Source organism: Alosa alosa, chromosome 14 (genome assembly GCF_017589495.1).
Source record: "Alosa alosa isolate M-15738 ecotype Scorff River chromosome 14, AALO_Geno_1.1, whole genome shotgun sequence".
Taxonomy (NCBI): domain Eukaryota; kingdom Metazoa; phylum Chordata; class Actinopteri; order Clupeiformes; family Clupeidae; genus Alosa; species Alosa alosa.
In genome coordinates, this window is record NC_063202.1 from 20,365,708 (window position 1) to 20,387,350 (window position 21,643).

General features: G+C 43.3%; 1 protein-coding gene across 2 annotated transcripts in view; it reads right to left on the reverse strand.

Annotated features, from left to right (window-relative positions):
* Positions 1-5,410: 5,410 nt before the first annotated feature.
* LOC125307312 (gamma-aminobutyric acid receptor subunit alpha-2) overlaps positions 5,411-21,643 on the reverse strand; it is a 34,436-nt gene continuing 18,203 nt past the window's right edge. For both annotated transcript variants that reach the window (XM_048263226.1, XM_048263225.1), the window contains exons 8-10: positions 16,068-16,220; positions 10,864-11,066; positions 5,411-7,749 (exon numbers count right to left, since the gene is read on the reverse strand). In XM_048263226.1, the coding sequence (XP_048119183.1) occupies positions 7,447-7,749; positions 10,864-11,066; positions 16,068-16,220 (659 nt within the window). In that variant the 3' untranslated portion in view covers positions 5,411-7,446. The remainder of the gene's footprint in view (positions 7,750-10,863; positions 11,067-16,067; positions 16,221-21,643) is intronic.

Below are 21,643 nucleotides of genomic sequence, written 5' to 3' on the forward strand. Positions count from 1 at the left end.
ATAAAAGAAACAGATCACTCAAGGTCCTGTGTCATCCTAAATAAGAACACAGATGTAATGCTCCATGCATTTCTACTCATTTCACTCTCATATGCATGTGCATTCTGTTTCTGTCTCAGATTGTCTGGTATCTGTGTGATCATCAGTTTTAATGATGGGATGTTGATCCAGATATAATTTATATAGAAAAGAGGGTGATAAGGGTATCCCCTGCACTGCTGTGGTAACTACAGACAGTGCAGCGGTCTTGCCTCTGAATTGGTAAAAATGTCAAAATGTCAGCATACATGGCGTGGCACTAAATAGACTCGGGGAGTCCAGTTGAGCTCAGCGTCAGCGAGATGGACAGAAACCAGTCGCCTGGCGTCTGACATGAGAGAGATGGAAGGTAGGGGGAAAAAGTCAATTTTCTGTCTGGAATAGAGAGACTGAGGGAGAGAGTCTAAGAGCCAGGGGAGGGGATCTATATCACGGTTTGCTCAGGCGGAGGTAGACACTGGCCCAGGCGCGGCACAGATGTGGCCCTGATGTGGGTGATGGATTCCAACAGTCACCTGCTATTGGAGTGTCTAGGGGAGAATGCCGCAGAGAATGCTATCTCTGAACGTTACAGCTGGGAGCTTGTCAAATAAAGGATGTCACCGGTAGTGCTTTTCACCAGCCATGCATTGACGGCTGACAGAAAAAAAAAAATAGAGAGTCAGGAAAACAGTGTGGAGAAACAGAGCAAAGGAACCACAGCATGGGAGAGCAGCACAGATTAACATGCGCACAGTTGATCAAGCAAACAGAATGGAGAGATATATGCCGGCACCACTGTTTGCCATGGCTACTACTGTGTCCATTAGTGATGCCATCACGGTGAAGCAGAGCATATAGACATTTGCAGAGAATAATACACACTTCTTGGCCAATACCTATTTTTTTTAAATGGTTTCACCATAGTGAAGCAGTCCAACACATTGGAGGTAGACATGGTGGTGAAGGCGTGACGTGTCTTTTCCACATTCCAGAAAAGGCTCCTGTGATGTGATGTGATGCTCCAAGGTGTTTCTCATTCCCTGCATGCAGCGCTGCAGCTCTCTCTCTCTCTCTCTCTCTCTCTTCCTCTGTCTCTCTCTCTCTCTCCCCGGTAAATAACACACGGAGGAAGCACGGGGACTGGTACCTAATGGCTTTCTCAGAAGATCCTCTCGGACTCCTTTCCCGTCACTGCTGTTTTCTGTTTTTTTCTCCCAGGGTACACAGGGGCCGCAGCACATCCTCAGGCAGGCACACAGAGAGAGGCCCCCCCCTGGGGATGCAGTATCAATGTTTCACAGGTCGGCGCGCAGAAAGCCAAGCCACCAGAATGATGTTGAATTTAGATAGGTAACACTTGAGAGCCATCAAGCTCCCAGGCCTCGCAATTCCAATCCAATTTTCAGCGCCGCTGTCTGTATCGCCTTCACTTTCCATTCCTGATGCCTCGTAAACATGGTGTCCCGTTCCAAACACTCGAAAGGTGCCAGTATCTTCAGCCAACACAAACAGGACATGCTTCAATCATATTATGGCCCTGAATGAAAGTGATAAGGACTACATTAACAGGGCCACTGTGATACAGATAGGAAGGGTGACAATAATACATTACCACTTCACCAAATACCAAATACAACAGTGTTACTGAAAAATATGTCACCTTGATTAGCACATCTGGCCTCAATTCATAGTATCTTATTTTTAAGTGGATCTACTGTACAGAGAATTAGCAAGTATGCATATTCATTTTCATTCACTTTTCATCATGTCCATGGAGTGAATCATGCCAGCTGACTGCACTCTCCAATGCTAACGTCACATGCATGGGAAATGGCAGCCAATTATTTCACCTCTAGCCTGATATTGTTCCTTCATGATCCAGAGGTGTTCAACCTCTGTTGATGCATGGTTTTGTTGTGTGGTCTCAGTCAAATGAGTCGTGAAGAGGTAAGAGTGATCCTCAATTTCTGCTTTTTCTCTGAAAGAAGACCAATTGCAAACATCGCTGTGTGGTGCGTTATGACTCACTACTAGAAAGTGTTCATTTGCACAATTTGAATGCAAATGTTTCTGTCATTTTGGCTTTCTTTTGTGCCTGACAGACTGCAAGTCCCTATTAAAATCATAATGGTGAACAACAAATAAATGGGAGAATTGGAACTGCAATAGTTTGGTTGCCAGACTGTAAAATATCTCATGCAATATTAATCATTTGTGTGAGAAACTGCTGGTGTGTGTGTGAGTGTGTGTGTGTGTGCTTTCATGTGCATGATGTGCACACAAACATGTGCACATGAGTGTGTCTGAGAGAGAGAGTTTGTGTGTGTGCATGCGTGCGTGCGTGCGTGCATGTGTGTGTGTGTGTGTGTGTGTGTGTGTGTGTGTGTGTGTGTGTGCGTGTGTGTGGGCGCAAGCTGGAAACACATTAATAAATCCCCTATCATCCTCCCCTCTCACTTATAACCAGGGAATTGAAGGAGTTGGGAGAAAGATTTCTCACTCTGATTTATAGATAAAAATTCTCACATGCAACCTGAAAAGAACCTCCACATATTTCTGTCCTGCATGCAGGGCTGTGCACTTCTGTGTCTATGTTCTAGATAGAGACACAATCCTGTGAGTGTAGAGTGATAATGTGAAATGCAATGTATAATATTCAAATGATTTCCATGCTTCCTTTAATGATCATGTCAGCCTTTCCCTGTGTTTCTAATCAAATTTTGCCAAAATATTTATTTGAGCCATATTTGACCTTGTGCTGGATTTGATCACGTTATGATTATCACATCTCACACAAACGTAAATAAATGATTAATGTCACGCGTGCAATTAATATGAGCAGCCTGAGCTTGTCAGCTTAAGAGAAGAGCAGGAAGCCTAAATTAGTGCGATGGAGAAATTCTAATCATAATTTCATTCTCATTGGAGTTTGGGGAATGTAGCTATATTTTAATTATCATGCTCAATAGAGCAGGAACTGGTAGAAAATAACGTGTACGCGAACAGACTTCCTATTATTCTAACAATAAGCTCTATGGACTGATCGAGTGGGGGGTACAAACACAGCCTCCACATATTTCGTTGAAATAAGTTCTGAAGCAAAATAAACCTCCGTCAGTGCATCTGGGAATGGAACGCATTCCCATCAGCAGAGAACACTCTGATGTAGCCAATTATTATCCCACCTCCCGTCTGCGGAGTTGCACAATCAATGACACAGTTGTGATAATTATTAAAAGTTATAATTACTGTCATGTAGTTGTCTAAAATATGGTCTGTCTTCCCCCAAGTACACATGGGCAGTGTTTGCCAAATCCCTGCTGCCAAGGCCTCAACTGGAGACAGGAGCTTGTCTTTCATTTGGAAAAGAAGGGGGGGGGGGACTGGAAAGTGAAGTTGACTGCCTTTTGAAACCAGGCAATGAGTATGGCTATAGCTGTTGACAACTTAAGCGCTTGGCATCAATCAAATAACATGGAAATGACTTCCTCATTTTCAGACTCCAGCTGACACTCAAACCAACAATCTGCTGCCCCTGCTCCACACACACTGCCATCCGCATCATCAGCCCCCAGCCCCCAGCCCCTAGCTCCCAGTCCTCTATGGAGTTCAAGCTCCTCTTCCCAGATCTCTGATGAAGGGAGGGAGTTGATGGGTTAATGCCATGCGACGTCTTCACTTCATCATGGCGATGACTGAAAGGTGGCAAAAATAGGCCACGTGAAGACGCCATCTGTGAGCTCATGTTGCTGGAGAGAGAAAAGAGAGGGAGGGATAGAGAGAGTGGGAGAGAGAGACAGAGAGAGAGAGAGAGCTGGATACGTGCTTTTGTGTCTCAGTCAGGAGCTATAGTACCTGGCTTACTATTGACAAGCTATATGTGCCTATAATTCATGGCCTAAATGGAAATTGAATGACCCTAATGGAAGCTAACAAGTAGTTACTCAAATGGAAAGTACAATAGGGACAACAACTCAATCCTTTCTATTTCTCTTTCACTAACAAAGGACAATTAGCAATGTAGGCTACAGATTGAATTTTCAGAAAAGGCCCCTGATTTTAAACCTTATATGTATGTTCAAATACACCATGTGAATGGTTTATTATTGATCTCTCAAACATCAAAGTGTGCAACAGCAATTTCAGCCCCTGGTCGTTATCATCATCCACACTCAACAGTGCAGATATCGTGTATCTCAGCATTCAAATTCTACTCTTGTATTGAGACAGTGGTTTGCCCAGGCTTTTCTTTAAATTTGGTGGTGGTCGTCAACAAGAGCCTTTGTAGGCAAACACAATTGCTTTTGGAGCTTGACTGCACTTTTTTGAAGCAATAACTGCAAAGGGGGCACAAGTGGCACAACATAGGTGTACATTTCAAAGTGAAGGTTTTTGATAAATTATCCCTTTCAATTTAGTTCGCCTTGACACCCTTGATTCAGTATGTAAGTGGCAATATATGAAACGAGTTAATTAAAACTGCCACTCAAGTTCACTGACAAACACAACCTGTGGCTCCTCCTATTACCATATCAGCCCCATCAATTTCACACAGCGTTGGCATGAAAAGAGGTCTCATCCTTAGGTAGATGTGATCCATGTGAGAGGCCTCATTATTATTCCCGGGGACATGAAAGGTAGAATGACACCATCTTCCAGGTTCCTGCTTGTCTTTTTGTCAGAAGGCTCCTTGTCTTCAGTAGCTGAGTGATGAAGACGGGTGCACCCTGGATAATGACCTCTCTCCTTTCTCCCTCTGCCATTTTTAGAAGCCCATTTCTGGGTGAACAGGACCAGGAGTTTTAATCAGAGCACTCCATCACAACTGTGTCAGTCAAGACAAGACGAGACCCAGTGAGAAAAAAAAGAAAGATAAAAAAAATAGAGAGATAGAGGGTGTGTGTGATCTCCGATGTCTGTACCACCAAAGCCTCCCTGCCCTCGCCATCAAGTACTGAGCTCAGGGGAGAGGACAGCTTGTCAAATCCACCACAGGAGTCCCTTGGGGGAGGGGAGTGGGGGCTCTGTGTGTGTAAGAATCTTTTATCAAGATAAGGATGAACAAATAGCTATTAAAATGGCAGCACATCTTTTGAAGCTATAAATTCAAAAGTACCATCTAAAATCCTGTTGAGAAACTATAATTACTCGAATAACAGTTGTTCTGGCATATAAAAGCAACTCTGGATATCTGAATGATTGGTTACCACCTGCACCAATACGCCGTGGGATAATTTATACTGATACTGATGGAGGGTGTCATTCATCAAACATGAAACAACAGTGTCTTTTATGTAAAATTATTTCCAAACAAATATGTTTTTTTCCCTACAGTGTAAAGTGCCATCTGAATCACATGTGGAATGAAAGGATTCAAGCACAACCTGAGTGCATCATTATTTTTTTTAATTCAGCCTTATAGCAAGAAGCCTTTGAAAGAGAAGATATGAGTAAAGATCATATTTATAAAACAGAACCTGACCAAGCAGGGATAAGACACCAGGTGGAATAGTTTTGGACACCAGCCCACAATGCTCCCAGAAATTTCAACAAACAAACAAACAGGTTTTGTACAACATGTATGACACAAGAATGAACCATGCTGGAGAAAGTAATCAAAGTGTGTAGGGTGGTCAAAATAATGTGATATAATTTATGAAATATATGAAATATATTTTGTAAACTCAACTAAAATGTCTGCAAGTCACCCTGCAAGACAAAATAATAAATAAATAAATAAATAAATAAATAAATAAATAAATATAATAAATTTTTCTCAAAAGAAGCAGTCAATTTCAAAATAAAGTTATATTACATTCCTATGCTTACAGCAGCTCTCGGTATGAACTACGTTGCCATTCCATCTGTATGTTATTGCTTAAACAGTATCTGCACAGCCAATGATGCAGGTAAGAAAGCTATGCAAATGGTTGTTGGCTCTCATTTCTGAAATCAATTAATTCTACACTAATATAGACATGACTGCTGAAGGGTTGTCTATAATTTAAAAAATGTACGTGCATATGTGTTATATTAGTTACTGAACTAATTCAGAACACTGATGTCAGACAAAAATTAAGTACTGGGGTGTGAGAGTTGCTACTAAGAATTCAGTGAGTACATGGATATTTACAGTTAGTGGCGGTTGTTTGTTGAGTTCTAATCTATGATAACAAGAAGTGCAAGGACAGACAAGTGCTATTAATGACAACCTATATGGAATATAGAAAAAATCTGCCTCTGTCATTGTTGTCAAAAAGTTAATAAACCCAAAATATAAATGCAATTTTCACTATCAAACATGCAGTAGGACTTGAAGCACTTGCAGGTGTTTTGGTCCGTTCAACACTGTTAGAAAATCCGATCACTTCACCAAAGTGATTTGAATGAGAGGTAAGCACCCACAGCCTTCTACTAGTTGCCATGTTGCAAGTCCAATGTTAACCACATTTGTAGTCGTAGAAATAATTCGGTGCATGCAAGCCAAACATCTTGAGATGCAACATCATTTTATCAAATGATCAGTTCACAAAACCACAGCTGTTGTGATCAACTTTGTTGCAGTCACTTACTTTGACATAAAAAGAATAGTCAGTTAGAAAATTAAGAAGAGTAAACAGAGCGAAGGTTGAAATCAGAAACAAACAAAAACACTTGAAGCTAAACCTGCACTTGTGTCAAACCTCCAAAAAAAAAAAAAAAAAAACATAGCTTTGTCCTCTGTGAAGGTGATGAGGCTTTTACGTCCGTAAAAAGCTCAATAAACCACATGCTTTTGTATTTGAATAAAACCATATTGTTTGAAAGTTCAAAATTAACTTCACTGACTGTATGTATGCCTAAACAACGGTGATTACAGTTTAAGAATCCTGGTCATCAAACCGGTCATCTGAGTTTCTGCCTGTAAATGACTATAGTTATGATCATACATGTGTAATGCCATCCCACAACAAGCACCATCACAGAACCAATAGAAAGGCAACGTTTCAGAGAAAACAGAAAGAACTGTGAATAAATACAGTACAGCGATATTGTACTATGTCTAAGCTCTCCCAAAAAAATAACTAGTTTTGAGATACTGCTCTTTAAACACTGCCAAAATATCACAAACTAAAAATTATAAACACACTGACACAAGTACTAGTGACTGTCCCACCCTTCCCCAATCCTAACCTTAGATTATTATAAATACACACGTTATTTACAAAGGCAAATGTCAGTCCAAAAGCACTGCAGAAAAAGATGTAGAAAAAAGAAAAGAAAGAGAAGACCTGGAAACTATCCACAACTTGTCTGCCTCACTGCGTCTGGACCGGACGCGTGCACAGGAGAATCAGCAGTCTCTAGGGGGTATTTGGTATGTCTCTGGTCTCACTCTTTGATCAGCTCAGACCACACCACGGGGTTGGGAGGCAGGGCGTGCCTTTAGGTCGAGGGCACCATGTCCTTGATGACGGGCTCCCTGTTGAGGTACGTGGCCCAGTAGACCAGGTTGAAGCTCCCGAAGAGCATGGGGAAGAGGATGCGGGACATGCGGTCGATCTTGCTCACGCTGTTGAAGGACTTCTTGCACTCCTGCTTGCCCTCCCCTTTGGGCTTGTTGGGGTCGCCGGCGCCGCCCTTGGCGATGGTGGGCAGCACAGAGTCCTTGGTGATGTTTGGGGCGTAGTTGGCCACAGCGACGGCGTACGCGTTGTTCTTCTTCACCACTGAGGCCTTCTCTTTTTTCTATGCAGAGCAATCGAGGAGAGAAAGAAAGAGAGCAAGAAAGAAAACAGAGAGAGAGAAAGATAGAAAGAGAGAGACAGAGAGAGAAAGAGACAGATACGGAGAGAAAGAGACAGATAAAGATAAATGACTGTTAGACATGATATATTTGTAAAGAGGTTGCATCACTGTCTAATTTGCCATCAAGCTGAGCTAAATGAGAAAGCCAGCTTTGTTTACAAAGGAGGCAAAGCTCAAAAAAGACCTATCTGAACCTCTCGCATTAGAAAACCTGCTGTCTGGAAGTTTGAGAGCATGAACATGCTCCTCAAGTCTGACAAGGGTTGCACTCAACACCCACTGATCCCATTGCAGAACGTGCTTCTTGTTTTACTGTTTAGCTAATGCTATTAATTTGTTAATGCAATTGACAAAATAATTGTAGCCTCTCGAGGTCTCCTGGCAGAACTTCTGCTGATTCATGCTGATGCCATCTGATTGGGAGCGTCCAGCACGTCTGGCATGGGCCTCCTGGTGTTTGATAGAGACCAAAAAATATAAAATAATGAAACTAAATAAAAAATAAAATAAAACCCACACATCTTAAGAAAGGGACACTTCTGGACAGCTGCCATTCCCCAGAGCTGTGCTTGATGAATAGACACTTGGGAGCGGCGCAATGTTAATTAATGAGATTGAGGAGAGGCTAATGCATTAATCTAAATGCAAAACTGTTGCAGTGCGAGGAGCAGTGGGGTGTCAGCTATACTGCCAAGCCATACACCATTAACAATTTAACAGGAAATAAGGGTGGGACTCTTTGGTCGGGTCTCATTAATTCAATCTGCTAATTACATCTGGAAGAAGTTTTGAGGCCACTGGAAGAGAGTCTAGATCTGCATGTGATGAGACCCCTCATAATTGTGCCGTTTTAATGACAAATGGGTTATGGTGCACATTTATCATTAAGTACTATGGAAAAGCGTTGGATGGGGTCTGCAATTTGTACACAACACAAGTTATGCATAAATAATGCTAATGTATATAAATGCATTACAAAGTGGGGGGACATTCCTCAATGTGCAGCTAAATCCAGTTGTAATATAAATTACTGACTTAAATTACATTTATCAATAAAAAGAAAGATTACATAGGACTTATTTCATTAGTTCCTTTCTTTCAAGTAGAACTTAATAAAGGAGAGGATACCCATTCTCCAAAAACTGAAACGCATACTTCAATGCAATTTAATACATGTTAGGTCCAGTGAATGACAATAACCTGCATGAAATATAAGAACTGACAGGCTTCTTATTAGCTCACCAAACAGGCCCATTTGAGTTCCTGGAAACCAAATATGTCTCTCTTCATTTTGAGCCTATTCAAACTGTGGACATTCCATTATCTTCCAGACACAGGGGCTTTAACAGAGTGTCTTGTTTGATTGGCCTGATGACATTTATTCTGTATAATTTGGGTGGGCTGGGGACGTTCATGAATACCCAATGCATGAACCCTGCACACATATCATTCATTTTGAAGGAGCTGACACAGTATAAGGGTTTTTGGGGGGGGGGGGTGAAGATATGAGATTATTACGTCAGGGCATAAGAAAAGGAGCTCCGGAAATTTATAAACCAAGAAATTCATGAGCAGACAGTCCTGCACTGACCAGCAAGGATGAAGATATCACACACCGATCTCTATTACGAGTGGAGCTCAAAGCAATTTTCTATGCTCCCCACCACCAGCCGAGTGCACAATTGCATTGTGGGAACCACACGCCGTATCTATGGATCAGCAATCATTTGTGGAGGGATGCACTAGAGAGCTCCGATGTCTTAATCTGCTATTCAGAGAGGCCACATGCTGAGCTAAGGCTTCTTCTGTCTGGTGGTCCAGTTGCGTCAAATGTTTAAACAAACACACTGGCTACTGTCTAATTAATCTCTCTTAATTAGAATTCAATTGACCTGCTGAGCAAACTGACCTGGAGGATGCAGAGGGGCTGAGAGAGAGAGAGAGAGAGAGAGAGGGGAGAGGGTTTAGTGTCTCTGAAGCCGTGGCGATAACATCGTAACAACTTAATCTCCAGCCACTTCCGGAGCAAATACAAAAACAAGAGCTTGCACCTGGCCTGATAATATCTGAAATGGTGTGTTTTGTTGTGAAAGCACATCCGTCAGGATTGGCCGGCGCCGTGTATTTATAGAGCCCATTCATTTCTCCAGGAGCATCCTCTCTAGCGCTATCAGCAGATGGGAAAGAGTAGAACTGGACTTAAGGCGAGAGGGAGGTCAATGAATGTACAATAGGACTCAGAGGCCTCGCTCTCTCTCTCTCTCTCTCTGTACTCTCTCTGTACTGTTGTTACTTTTTAATAAAAAAGTATTAAAAAAAAGTCACCCACTAAAAACACAGAAAAATTGCTCATTTTGTCTTTCAAGGGTTTTCTTTCTGCATCTTTTATTCTTTAATGAACAGTTTATATTCATAAGATATTCACCTTAATATCAAATGTGCATGCATCCTCTCTATCCTGAATGAACCTCCGTTTAATAAAATGCACTCTTCCTTGTTTAAGACCCCACTTTAGTACCATCAATATGGACAGAGCCCTGTCCAGACCTCCGCCACCGGAGACCCTTCACAGCTCATTGGTTCTCTGTTCCACTTGGAGAGCCAGTGATGCTAGCCTCCATTGCTCACAGGAGGCTAAAAGCCTGCTGAATCCACAATCCCCCCCCCCCCCCCTTGGAGACATTATCAGAATCAATGGTAAGTTCTTTTTTTACACACACTGTGGGTTAATTATCCCGTTGGTATTAATAATATAACAATATATATATATTATTATATAATATAACAGTTATTCAAGTAAAGATGTATGGTTATGGCCTGAACACACAATGGCTTTTGGGTTTTATTTTGGAGCCCTGCAACAAGAGCAGAGCGCACACCACTGCTGAGACCACGGGGACACCAGGGGGATAATTAAGCCACAATGTTTGTGGAAATCCCCCTGCGCTGTGTGACCACGGGGTTGTGATGGGATGTCACCTTCCCATCGATCAGATCAATGCACGCTTCAGCGAGAAAATTGAGGCTGACAGCCGAAATGGAGGCGGCCATTACCTTTTCATTGACAATGCTCTTCCCATCCCAGGCCCAGCCGCGCTTGGTGAAGTAGTTGACGGTGGCGAACTCGATGAGGGCGGAGAAGACGAAGGCGTAGCACACGGCGATGAACCAGTCCATGGCGGTGGCGTAGGCCACCTTGGGCAGCGAGTTGCGGGCACTGATGCTCAGGGTGGTCATGGTCAGCACGGTCGTCACGCCTGTGGACACAAACATGATATCATCAGCGCAAAGGAGAAACACTTTCTCTGTTTGGGAGAAATCTGGATTGAGAGACCCCGCGAATAAAAGGACCAGCGAACGTCCTTGACTTTTTTGGCGCACTCATCACAGGAACCCCGGATCTATGATCTCGCATTTGAGCATTCATTCAAGTACGAATGGGGGTGTGGGGGGTGGGGGGGCACTATTGTGGAAACACATTTAAACTTATTTGAGCTATTGCAGGCTGCCACCATCGCTTGATTACTATCCTCGGTGGATGCTTGCACTGGCGTGGCCAGACATAGGGCCTGCCGTATCTTTCTGGGCCACATTTGCTCTCATTGTTTGGAGTCATCATTAGCCAACTGGATGGGAACCGCTGTGTCCATTCATGCTCCAGTGGACCTGCCGTGTTCCCTGGCTTCCCCTGTCTCACTCTCGTTGTTTTATATTCCCTCCCTCTCTTTCTCTCTCTCTCTTTTGTGAACAACATTTCATCCTCTTTTCTGGCGAGAAAAAGAAGTTTATGAGTGTATTTTTAGACTGTATGTCAGGGAGAATGGACGTGAATTATTCTAACCTACTTTCTGTGTGTGTTTTTTTTTTAATTGCTCGAAAAATAAATCGCATTGGCAGCCCACTCTGGCAAGGAGAAATGAGACATTGACCTTAATGAGGCTTAACTGGCAGACTGTTGTCTCCACAGAAGGTTGGTGCAAGGAGGGTCCTCTGAGCACTGGTGACATCACATAGGCATTCCACAGGAGACAGACAGAACAAAAACTGCTCCTGGATCAGTGGGAAGGCACAGCTCTCCTTGGGGGAGCACACAGACGTGGAATCCAGTGAAGTCTATCAAAGCGCATAAACAAAAGCTCCTAATTAATTTCCTGGCGACGTCAAAACACTCCTGCGCCTACTCCCCTGTGTCTGAGAGGAAGAGATGACACCTGATTGTCTGAGGTAGAAGAAGGGGAGGTAGAAGAAAAAGCATCCCCGCCAACAACACCCACATCTGGGGAGACGGATCATTCCTGACTCCTGGACCATCAGGACAAATAGCTTGCATTAGTCCATCAGTGCACACAGGAACAACAGCCATACATCACACAGACTAAACATATCTCCAAGGAGTGAGAAATGCATCGATGATGACATGGGCTCAAATTTTATGGTTCTTTGGAAGGTGGGCTACTTAAGACGATCGGGGACAGAAGAGGTGGGCCACATCAAGAACTGATTGCCAACTCAGTGGGTCTATTTGCCAAAGCACATTCAGTCCTAATCGGCTCATTCATATTGATGAAACAGCCACTAATCTTCAGATGCAGGGAGGCAAACGACAGGGAGGAACCAAATTTCCGACAGCGCTCCACTCTCTGTCCGGGAAGATGAAAGATGTTCACATCGTTTCTGTGGGACCGAGCTGATCAGATTGTCAATGAGACTGCAGAAACCGCCCATCGGCACAACGTGCAATTTATTTTCCAGATAACATTTGGGATTTATACATCATAACATCTACATCAAAGAATCCTCTACCGTCCAGTACAAGAATATTGGGGATCACCGATCCTGAGAGAACTCCTTTTCATTCCAAATATATCTGAAGATACAATCACCTCAAACAGAATACATACAAGCATTACCAGTGCATTTACAAAACAAAGACCCAACACAGTGACACATTTTAACTCTATATTTTCCATTTTGAAAAAGTAAAAAATTTGATTCCTGACATATATCACAATATATGCATGCCATGAACTACAATTAACTAAGAAAAGCAAGCAGATTGAGCTAGGTGTGTTGCAATCATGGCTGACTGAGCTGCTCATTAATTCACAAAGTGATTAAAAGGGTGATTAATTGGAATTAATCACCGAGTTCTTGCCTTTTTACGGTTCCAGTTTGACAACAAGGTCACATGCTCTTTGAGGCATGATAATATTTCCGTACCTTACTGTGATTGTGCAAGTCCACATTATGAAACATGTTAAAAAGTGTGGGATCAATAAAGTCAGAGCTGTGAGAGCCTCTGAGGGAGTTTATTTTTAACAACAATAAACAAAATCATCCAATCATGTAAAAGCACATGTGTCCCTTTAGGAGAGAAATTCTCTCTCTCTCAGGACATCTCCTTGGGTTTTAGGGTGACCCCCTTGGACACAAGCAGCGAGGCTTGAAATGGTGAAGTCATTAAATTCTCATCAGCTACACTAGTGAAATTAACTCAGTGCTGAAATAAACCCAAAGCACATTAAGCTAAAAAAAACACAAAAACAACAACATGCAAGCCATTAGACGTTAATGACACCTAGGGTAGAGAACCTTTTTGTTAAACGTACGCCGATGATGATCTGGACCAGAGAGCGTGTGGGGTGGCAGTGAAGGACCTGAAGAGTAGATCATGCTTGAGCTGTCCACTGCTGTGGCTCTGACCTAAATATAATGAGCTTCTAAAACCTTTGGTGTGGATAGAGAGAGTGGGGGAGAGAGAGGGGGAGGGAGGGGGAGAGAGAGGAAAAACTCCTTTTCCAACCACTCTGTATGACAGATCCATTCTGACTTGCTCTTACTGCTAACCTTTGTGGTGGGATACGGCCTTTATGTGACCACCACAAACCACCTGAGGGGGACGAATCTCGTTCTCACCTTCTCTCATACATGCGCCTGGAGAGGCCCCCAAACCTATCCCAGCTACTCTTGACACTTCCTATGCATACATTACCCAGTACATGCCTTATGCCTCATGAATATTAACCCTTAGAACCCTAAGCTGTTTTTAGGGCATTTTCACTACCTTTATTCATAAGGATTTATTCTGGTCATTGTAAGTGCCACACACACATATTATATATTGTTGTTTTCAGCAGAGTCTAGGCTATCCAGATCATTTCATGTATTAGTACTAGCATTGATTTTATTTAGATTTTTAAAGAATTAAAATATAAAAATCATATTATAAAAATTCTTATATTTTGACCTGTATCTCACCACAGCAAGCTCATAGCTCTACATGCATTTCATGTGTGTGTAGGGCAGACTGTCCTGAAACGGGCAATATAATTGCCATGTTGGAGGGATACTCTGGAGCTGAGCAATTTACAGAAATATGTGGTGTGTGATTTACAGAAATAAATGCCATTTTTTATTTAGCGTTGAAAAATGACCATTCTGAGCTCCATATCTGTGACACGAACTGATCTGACCTGACTTGACCCAAGTTTGCCTGTTAGCATGTGTGACTATGGTGTATGCACTCGTGATGATTTCTCAACTTTTACTGCATTGCCATGAACAAAGTAAAGGAAAAAGGTGTTTCTTTGTTGAACAAATTGGGATGCAATGTGAGCCTTGAATTGGATGCCATGCAGGAATTTGCTAGGATCTCAAAACCGGATTATGAACATGTTTTGCCATAGAGAAACACACGATAGCGTTGGATTATAAACATGCTTTGCCACAAAAACAGACAAAAACGTGGGGTAAGTCCAGCTATATGAAGTTATTATTTTGCTGTCACTTCGTCTGTTTTATAACCCAGAAGGATGTATTTGGTATCAAATGATAGCTCTGTGTCTCCTCTTTCATCTAACATATGTGGCATATATATTCGATCACGGGTCCGTGAGTAATTACTCCGAGAGTAATGGGTGTGCTCAGGCACCCTGTTCCAGCCAGGCAGCCATTTTAACAAGCTCACGTTTAATTACTGAGACTGAGGATGAGGCTGGCAACAGAGTGGGGGGTTGAGGGCTGTGCCACTCTCGTGCCCGTAGGGGATGGTAGGTAAGGGGATTGGGGTGCGGGAGAGTAGGGTTGTGGGTAAGGAGTTTAGTGGAGTGTGTGTGTGTGTGTGTGTGTGTGTGTGTGTGTGTGTGTGTGTGTGTGTGCATGATCACTTTGAATGTGTGTGTGTGTGTGGGGGGGGGGGCGGTTGTTGGCATCCTGACAGGCAGGCTGGCAGATGCAGAGGGCACTACTCGGGGCATGAAGCTGGGGAGTTAACAGTGGCATGAGCCGGCGTGAGCTGGGTACTGAGAAGAGCATTGGAGGTGTTTACCATGGATAATCTCTCTCTCTCTCTGTCGCGCTCTCTTTCTCTCACACACACACATACACACACACACATGCAAAGTGATCATACGCACACACACACACACACACACACACACACACACACACACACACACACACAAACACATATACACACACACCGAAAGTGGTAGAGAGAAACAGAAGAGAGTGAGACAGAGTGATAGAGAGAGGCAAACAACAAAAGAGGAGGGAAAAGAGAAAGACAGAAAGAAAGGGGGAAAAACAAGGAGAAGGAGAGACGAACAGAAACAGGGAAAGATGGTGAGAGCAAGAGGAAAAAGGAAAGCCTGAACAGGAAAAAGAGATAGAGAGGGAGAGGAAGAAACGGAGCGAGAGGGAGGCTCGGGTGCCAGAGAGGAGGTTCATCTCCTGCTCGCTGCCTGGGCTCTGCCCAAGAGGTCTGAGAAGCACCTCGCTAATATGATCAGCAGGCTTCAATCCCCCATAATTCCTCAAAAAGAAGACAATGCAAGAACATTTGCCAGGCTCAACGCTTTCTCTCCCCGAGGATAACAAAATCTAATTTGAGAAAAAACACCTGGCGAAAGCATAAACATTGGCTGAAGAGAGCTCATTCAGTCTCTGTGCAATGTAAATAAATTGAATTTAGAATTTTTCAATTCCATCCAATGCTCATACAATCAAACTTCTTTTGTTGCATCCTCAAAGGATCTTGTGTCTCTCACACCAGCTTGATTGACAGCGATTCCTTCAATCGCGTCCCACCCGCTCCCCTTAGATGAAACGATAGCACTTCCTCCTGCTATAATTCAAAGAATGCATAACTCTCCACAAACACGCCATAAACATGACACCTTGATGTACAGCTCCTGTCAGGGAGAGACAGATGGGATGATTATGAGAGCCCCTTAGTGTGAGTGGTGAGTGGCACTCACCGAATACAGTCCTGGCGGGCACCGACTCCCGGTTGAGCCAGAAGGAGACCTGGGAGAGGATGACGGTCATGATGCAGGGCAGGTACGTTTGGATCACAAAGTAGCCGATCTTCCTCTTCAGATGGAAATGGGCCATCATGACCGTGTACTCGCCTGTGCGGGTGGAGAAAATCAATTACTGTAAGTAGGCCAACGGTACTGGGAATTATTACATATTCAATTGAACGAAAAGAGAGAGACAGAGAGAGAGAGAAAGAAGTGAGACAGAGAGAGATTAAGAGAGAGAGGAAGAGTGTGAGAGAGAGAGAGATTGAGAGAAAGAGAGAGACTGAGCTAGAGAGAGAGAGAGAGAGCACATGGGTGCATTAGTGAAACAATGAACGGGAAATCTCCAGCATTAAGTGCAGAGCTTATTTCTGACCAGCAACGCTGTCGATGTTTCCCCTCCTGAATTTGAGCCGGCCAGAACGTTCTGGCCTGAACTGACCGAACTCCCCATGCAAGTGTGCCCTCTTTAGTCATTTCATTTTCAGGGAAGCAGGGAGTGAGAAAAACAAAACACAACATGAGGAAGGACACCAAATGGACACAATAATGGCGTGAAAAGCCTTACGACAGCATAATTTGCTCGACCGCTTTCCTTTTCAGAGATGAGCGGCGGGCACGATGCCCACATGTGGAACTGAGAATCCCTCACCAGAGGAGAGAGAGAGAGAGAGAGAGAGAGAGAGAGTGAGAGAGAGAGAGAGAGAGAGAGAGAGAGAGAGCAAGAGACAGGAGAGGAGAAATATGCCCGTTGCCCATGGCAACAGAAGAGAGGAATGTGTCTCAGTCCTTGTGATTCTGAAAAGGATGCCTTGATTCTGCCACTTGGCGAAGGGGGAACTCCCTGTCTTCTGTTGAGCATGCAAAGTAGGGTTTTCTCTCTCTCTCTCTCTCTCTCTTTCTCTCTTTATCTCCATAATCCCCAAAGATTTAGCTGTGCCTCTATTGTGTGAGCGTACACTGTCAACTGTACCCTTGCTCTCCTCATCTCTGTTGAATGCCTAGGTGTGTGTGTGTGTGTGTGGGTGTACATGTGTGTGTGTAACTGTGTGTGTGTGTGTGTACCTCCCTGAAGACAGATCCATGGAAGATGAGGCTGTTCTCTGTACACTAAAGAGCCCTATATCTCTATATTTCAATTTGTGCGCCGATGGCTCTTGCCCATGCTTTGAGAGGAGGCAGATGGAGTGTGTGTGTGTGTGTGTGTGTGTGGGGGGTAGGTCTGAGTAAGAGCCATTTTTTCCTCTGAGAGGCTTAATGCTTCTTTACTCTGACCGTGAAGATGGTAATTACTGCATGAAGATGATAATCACCCAGTGGTCGCCCTGTCCAGAGTCAAACCCCGGCTGCCAGCCAACCCCCGCACCCCACGCACACACCTATCTGAACCGCCAGCATGCCCCCCCACACACACACACACACACACACACACACACACAACCACTGCCACCACCATCACCCTTCCGAACTCTACCATGACAGATTCTTATTTACGGAAAAAGCAAAACAAAGACATTGACCAGAGACTGGGCCTTGCTCTCCTCCTCTCTGTCTAATGCCTTGGTGTGTGTTCATGTTCATGTTCATGTGTGCGTGTGTGTGTGTGTGTGTCTGTGTGTGGGGGAAACAAAGACTGAGCAGACCAGAGACTGGGCCTTGGGAGTCATGACCTGAACTCAACACAAATAGAAACAAAGAAGAATGAACAGAAGGACAACACGCTGCATTTGCCCCTGAGTGGGCGGGGAAGCTAGCGCAGCGCAGTATGGCGCGGCGCACTCACCCACCCATGGCAAATGGTGTTAGGGGAGACGTGGAAGGAGGAAGAATCTGGGTGCAGACTGAAGACTGTGTTATCTCCGTCTCCTGCTCAACCCCATCTTCCACATTAACAGCTCCATTCCAGTTCCACACGTATAGCTTGCATTGCCATTAGTGCTCTTTAACTGCTATAATTTTTGAAGGTTAATATGGCAGAAAAGATCACATACCAACCACCTATCCAATTACATGGCAATTAAATCCTTTTTTAAAAAAAGGGAGACAGCATGTACAATGACCAGTGGTCCATTCTCCAAAATGGCCGAACTGATTGAACAATTACTATTACACTGGCAATAACTACTATAAGGCAAGTCAGCATTGGTCCTGAACAGCGTGGTAATGACCTCGGATGCTTGGTTTTCCAGAGACCTTGTTCATTTCCTGTGAGCTTTGTTGCTGTCTCTCACTGGACCTCAATCCAATTTCCTCACAGCAACAGACAGCCATTTTCTCTGCCTTCTCCACTCAAATGAATAGTGCAACGGCGTGATGACGAGCTGGTGAAATTAGTTTCTCTGCGTTGTCTGAATGACGGCAGAAAAAAGCCAGGCTCTTAATTAGTCAATGAGACTGAATGAGTGTCGCTCACAGAGAGAGAGAGAGAGAGAGAGAGAGAGAGAGAGAGAGAGAGCACTGATGACACCAGCGTCACTTGTAATGCAAATTCATAATGAAAAGGAAGACGGTGTCAATGAAGGAATCTGGGTCGTCCTGTTATCTCTGTAAAACTCTGCTTCCTTTGATTAGGAGAGGAGTAGAGCAAGTGCTAGCCAATTAGATGGAAATGAGACCCTCATGTAGGCCTTCACTGGACTACTGAATATGTCCATAAGTGTGTATGAGTGTCTTTGCTGTTTTGAAAAGAGAGAGAGAGTGTGTAAATAAACATGTCTTGTTTATTTGTTTTTGTTTAAATATACCTGTTGTTTATTTGTTTTTGTTTAATTTCAATTCATGTGTATCATTTATATTTGACTTAATTCCATTGGTACAGTAGCCTACATAAGACGTTCCACAAGGTGCATTCTAAGGCTTTGGCTGCACGCTTGTTATTGTCACTACGGCAACGGCATTATTTAGAATGCATTTCCTTTTAAAGGAACTAGGCTACAGTAAAGTCTTGGATACGGTGCTACTTTGTAGCAAAGATTCTAGAACAGCTCTGTTCTAGAATCTTTGCTTTGTAGCTTAGGAATAGTAACTCTTACGGAGAACAAGGTTACTTGTATAGCTCTCACGGTGCAACATTGTAGCTTAAGGACACGACTCTTACGGAGAACAAGGTTTCTAAATACTTTTCTTTCTTTTTATCCTTCTTTTAATATATCGTGTTAAATTATATTGTTTGTTCTTAATTAATATCATTGTATTATAGGCTTATCATATAGCTCTTACGGTGCTACTTTGTAGCTTAAAGAAGTGGATTCTTAAGGATAAATCTTAGCACTCAGCTGGAACGGGAACAAGGTGGCTAGATACTATTCTTTCTTTTTATTCATTTTACTGTAACCTAACATATTGCTGTTATGTGTGTCATGTTAAGTTCTTATTGTATGTTATTGTATTATATTGTACATAGCTCTTATGGTGGTCTCAGGACTTTCACAAAGAAATAAAGAAACCATCAGTACGCTACAACTGTCCGGCTGGAGTTTGCTACAGAGTGCACATATATGTGTATATGTGTGTAGTTTTATGTTACTGCATGTAGGTTTAGTTATGTAATGTGTGTGTGTGTGTGTGTGTGTCCGTGTGTGTGTACAGTGCATGTGTGCGTGTGTGTGTGTGTGTAAGAGAGTGAGAGAGAGAAAGCATATGCATGCATGCCTGAAAGGAAAATAAGTCAACATATATCACTTCTTTAGAATAAATGACCTGTGAAAGCCAACACAAAACACTACTACTTCCACTAACGTTTGTGGTGGCCCAGGAGGATTTTCCTCCTGATGGCACTGAAAAACACACACACACACACACACACACACACACACACACACACACACACACACACAGCATAACCATCAGAGTTGCTGCATAACTACCTGCTAAGACAGGTTACACACAGAACTCCAACATGAGCTGTGTTCACGTTGAGAGCAGCAGAAGATGGCGATTAAACTGAGTGTGAAACATAACAACATAAAAGCCTTTTCCTTTCCTGAAGCCTCTCCTCTCTCTCTCTCAATTCAATGAGATTTATTGGCATGACTGTAAGTTTTACAATGTTGCCAAAGCAGTAATGGAGAAAATTACATCAAGAGAAGAAAATAATTAGCAACTAATAGTAATAATAACAACAATTGACATGGACTATGGATAATAATAATACTAATAATAATAAAAGAAGAAGAAAGAAAAGAATATTCTCTCTCTCTCTTTCTCTCCTTGTTAAGTGGATTCAGTGCTCGCGGCTCTGTGCAAGATGTCCCTTAAACACCCCTTGAGCTCAAGTGAACATTCAAGTGTGCCAAACGACCTAGATTCCCTGCACAGTAGACTACCCACTGACACTGTAGTAATGAATGATTAATCCAAAAGTCAGGCCATCGAGAAATCTACGAAAGCCCCCACAGAGATAGTCTGGCGATGTGCAAAGTGTTTCAACCATGAGCTTTCGCGCTTAGCTTGAGAACACAAAGCGCCATGTTGGGGACCTGACTGTGTGGTGACCTAACAGCGGATGACAGGCAGTGGGGAGAAACGAAAGATGGGGATTTTCCAATGCGGTGATGGGGTCCCGGGGAAATAATGGAGGTGCACTTACAGTAAGCTGAACGCCTCTGTCAGGGACTGGTGTTGGAGGGCTTTCGTTGGAGAGAATGTTGGCCCTGCGCATGTTATTGCGATCTCTGATATCAGCTGACACTGGAATCAATCAAGCTCTGACCTGGTGAACATCGTGGTCGCCCAGGGCCAGATCAGCCTGAGGTGGTCTGTGTTTGTGTTTGGTCTGTGTACATTCCTGATCTCCAGATCTGGGACATGCTAAATGCCCGTCCATTAGACGCCGCACTGATCTGATGCATTTATCATGCTAATAGGCCAACACATTTTGAGATGGACTCTCCCCATTAAGATGTTTAAAGATGAAATGAAATTGACATTCCATGTACAATATTGCACATTCTTAAACATGTGATGGCAACAGAAGATAGTATATATTAGATATATTATAAGATAGTATATATAGTATATATTAGATTATAGATAGAGAGTAATTTACAGCCAACAAGTAGTTGACTTGATGCATGTCAGCTTTGTGGTGTTCAGTTATCAGCAGTTAGTTTAGGGGTTAATCCTCTCTACTGAGCTGAAGAGAAGCCAACTTGTTTTTTTTTTTCGTTTTAATGTATCAGTGACCTTTTGAAAGCCACGCATTCTCCCAGACTCCATCTCAGAGGGGCCTGGAGTAAGCAGGCACACAGTTCAGGCATGAAGACGTAGGAGTTCCCCCGCAACCTCCTGTCTGAGCAAGCAAGTGAGCGAGCGAGCGAACAAGTGAGAGCTCCCTGTGCGTTAGGTCTCTCCTTCTAAACCACCACTCTCTCTCTCTTTCTCTCTCTCTCTCAGAGCTCTGCTTGTCTTGCCTAACTAGGAAAGAGGACAGACAGATGAGTGAGAGGAAGAGGGACAGAGAGAGGGAGAGAGAGAGAGGGAGAGAGAGAGAACTCGAGAATGAGTGAAAGGAAGAGAGAGGGTGAGATAAA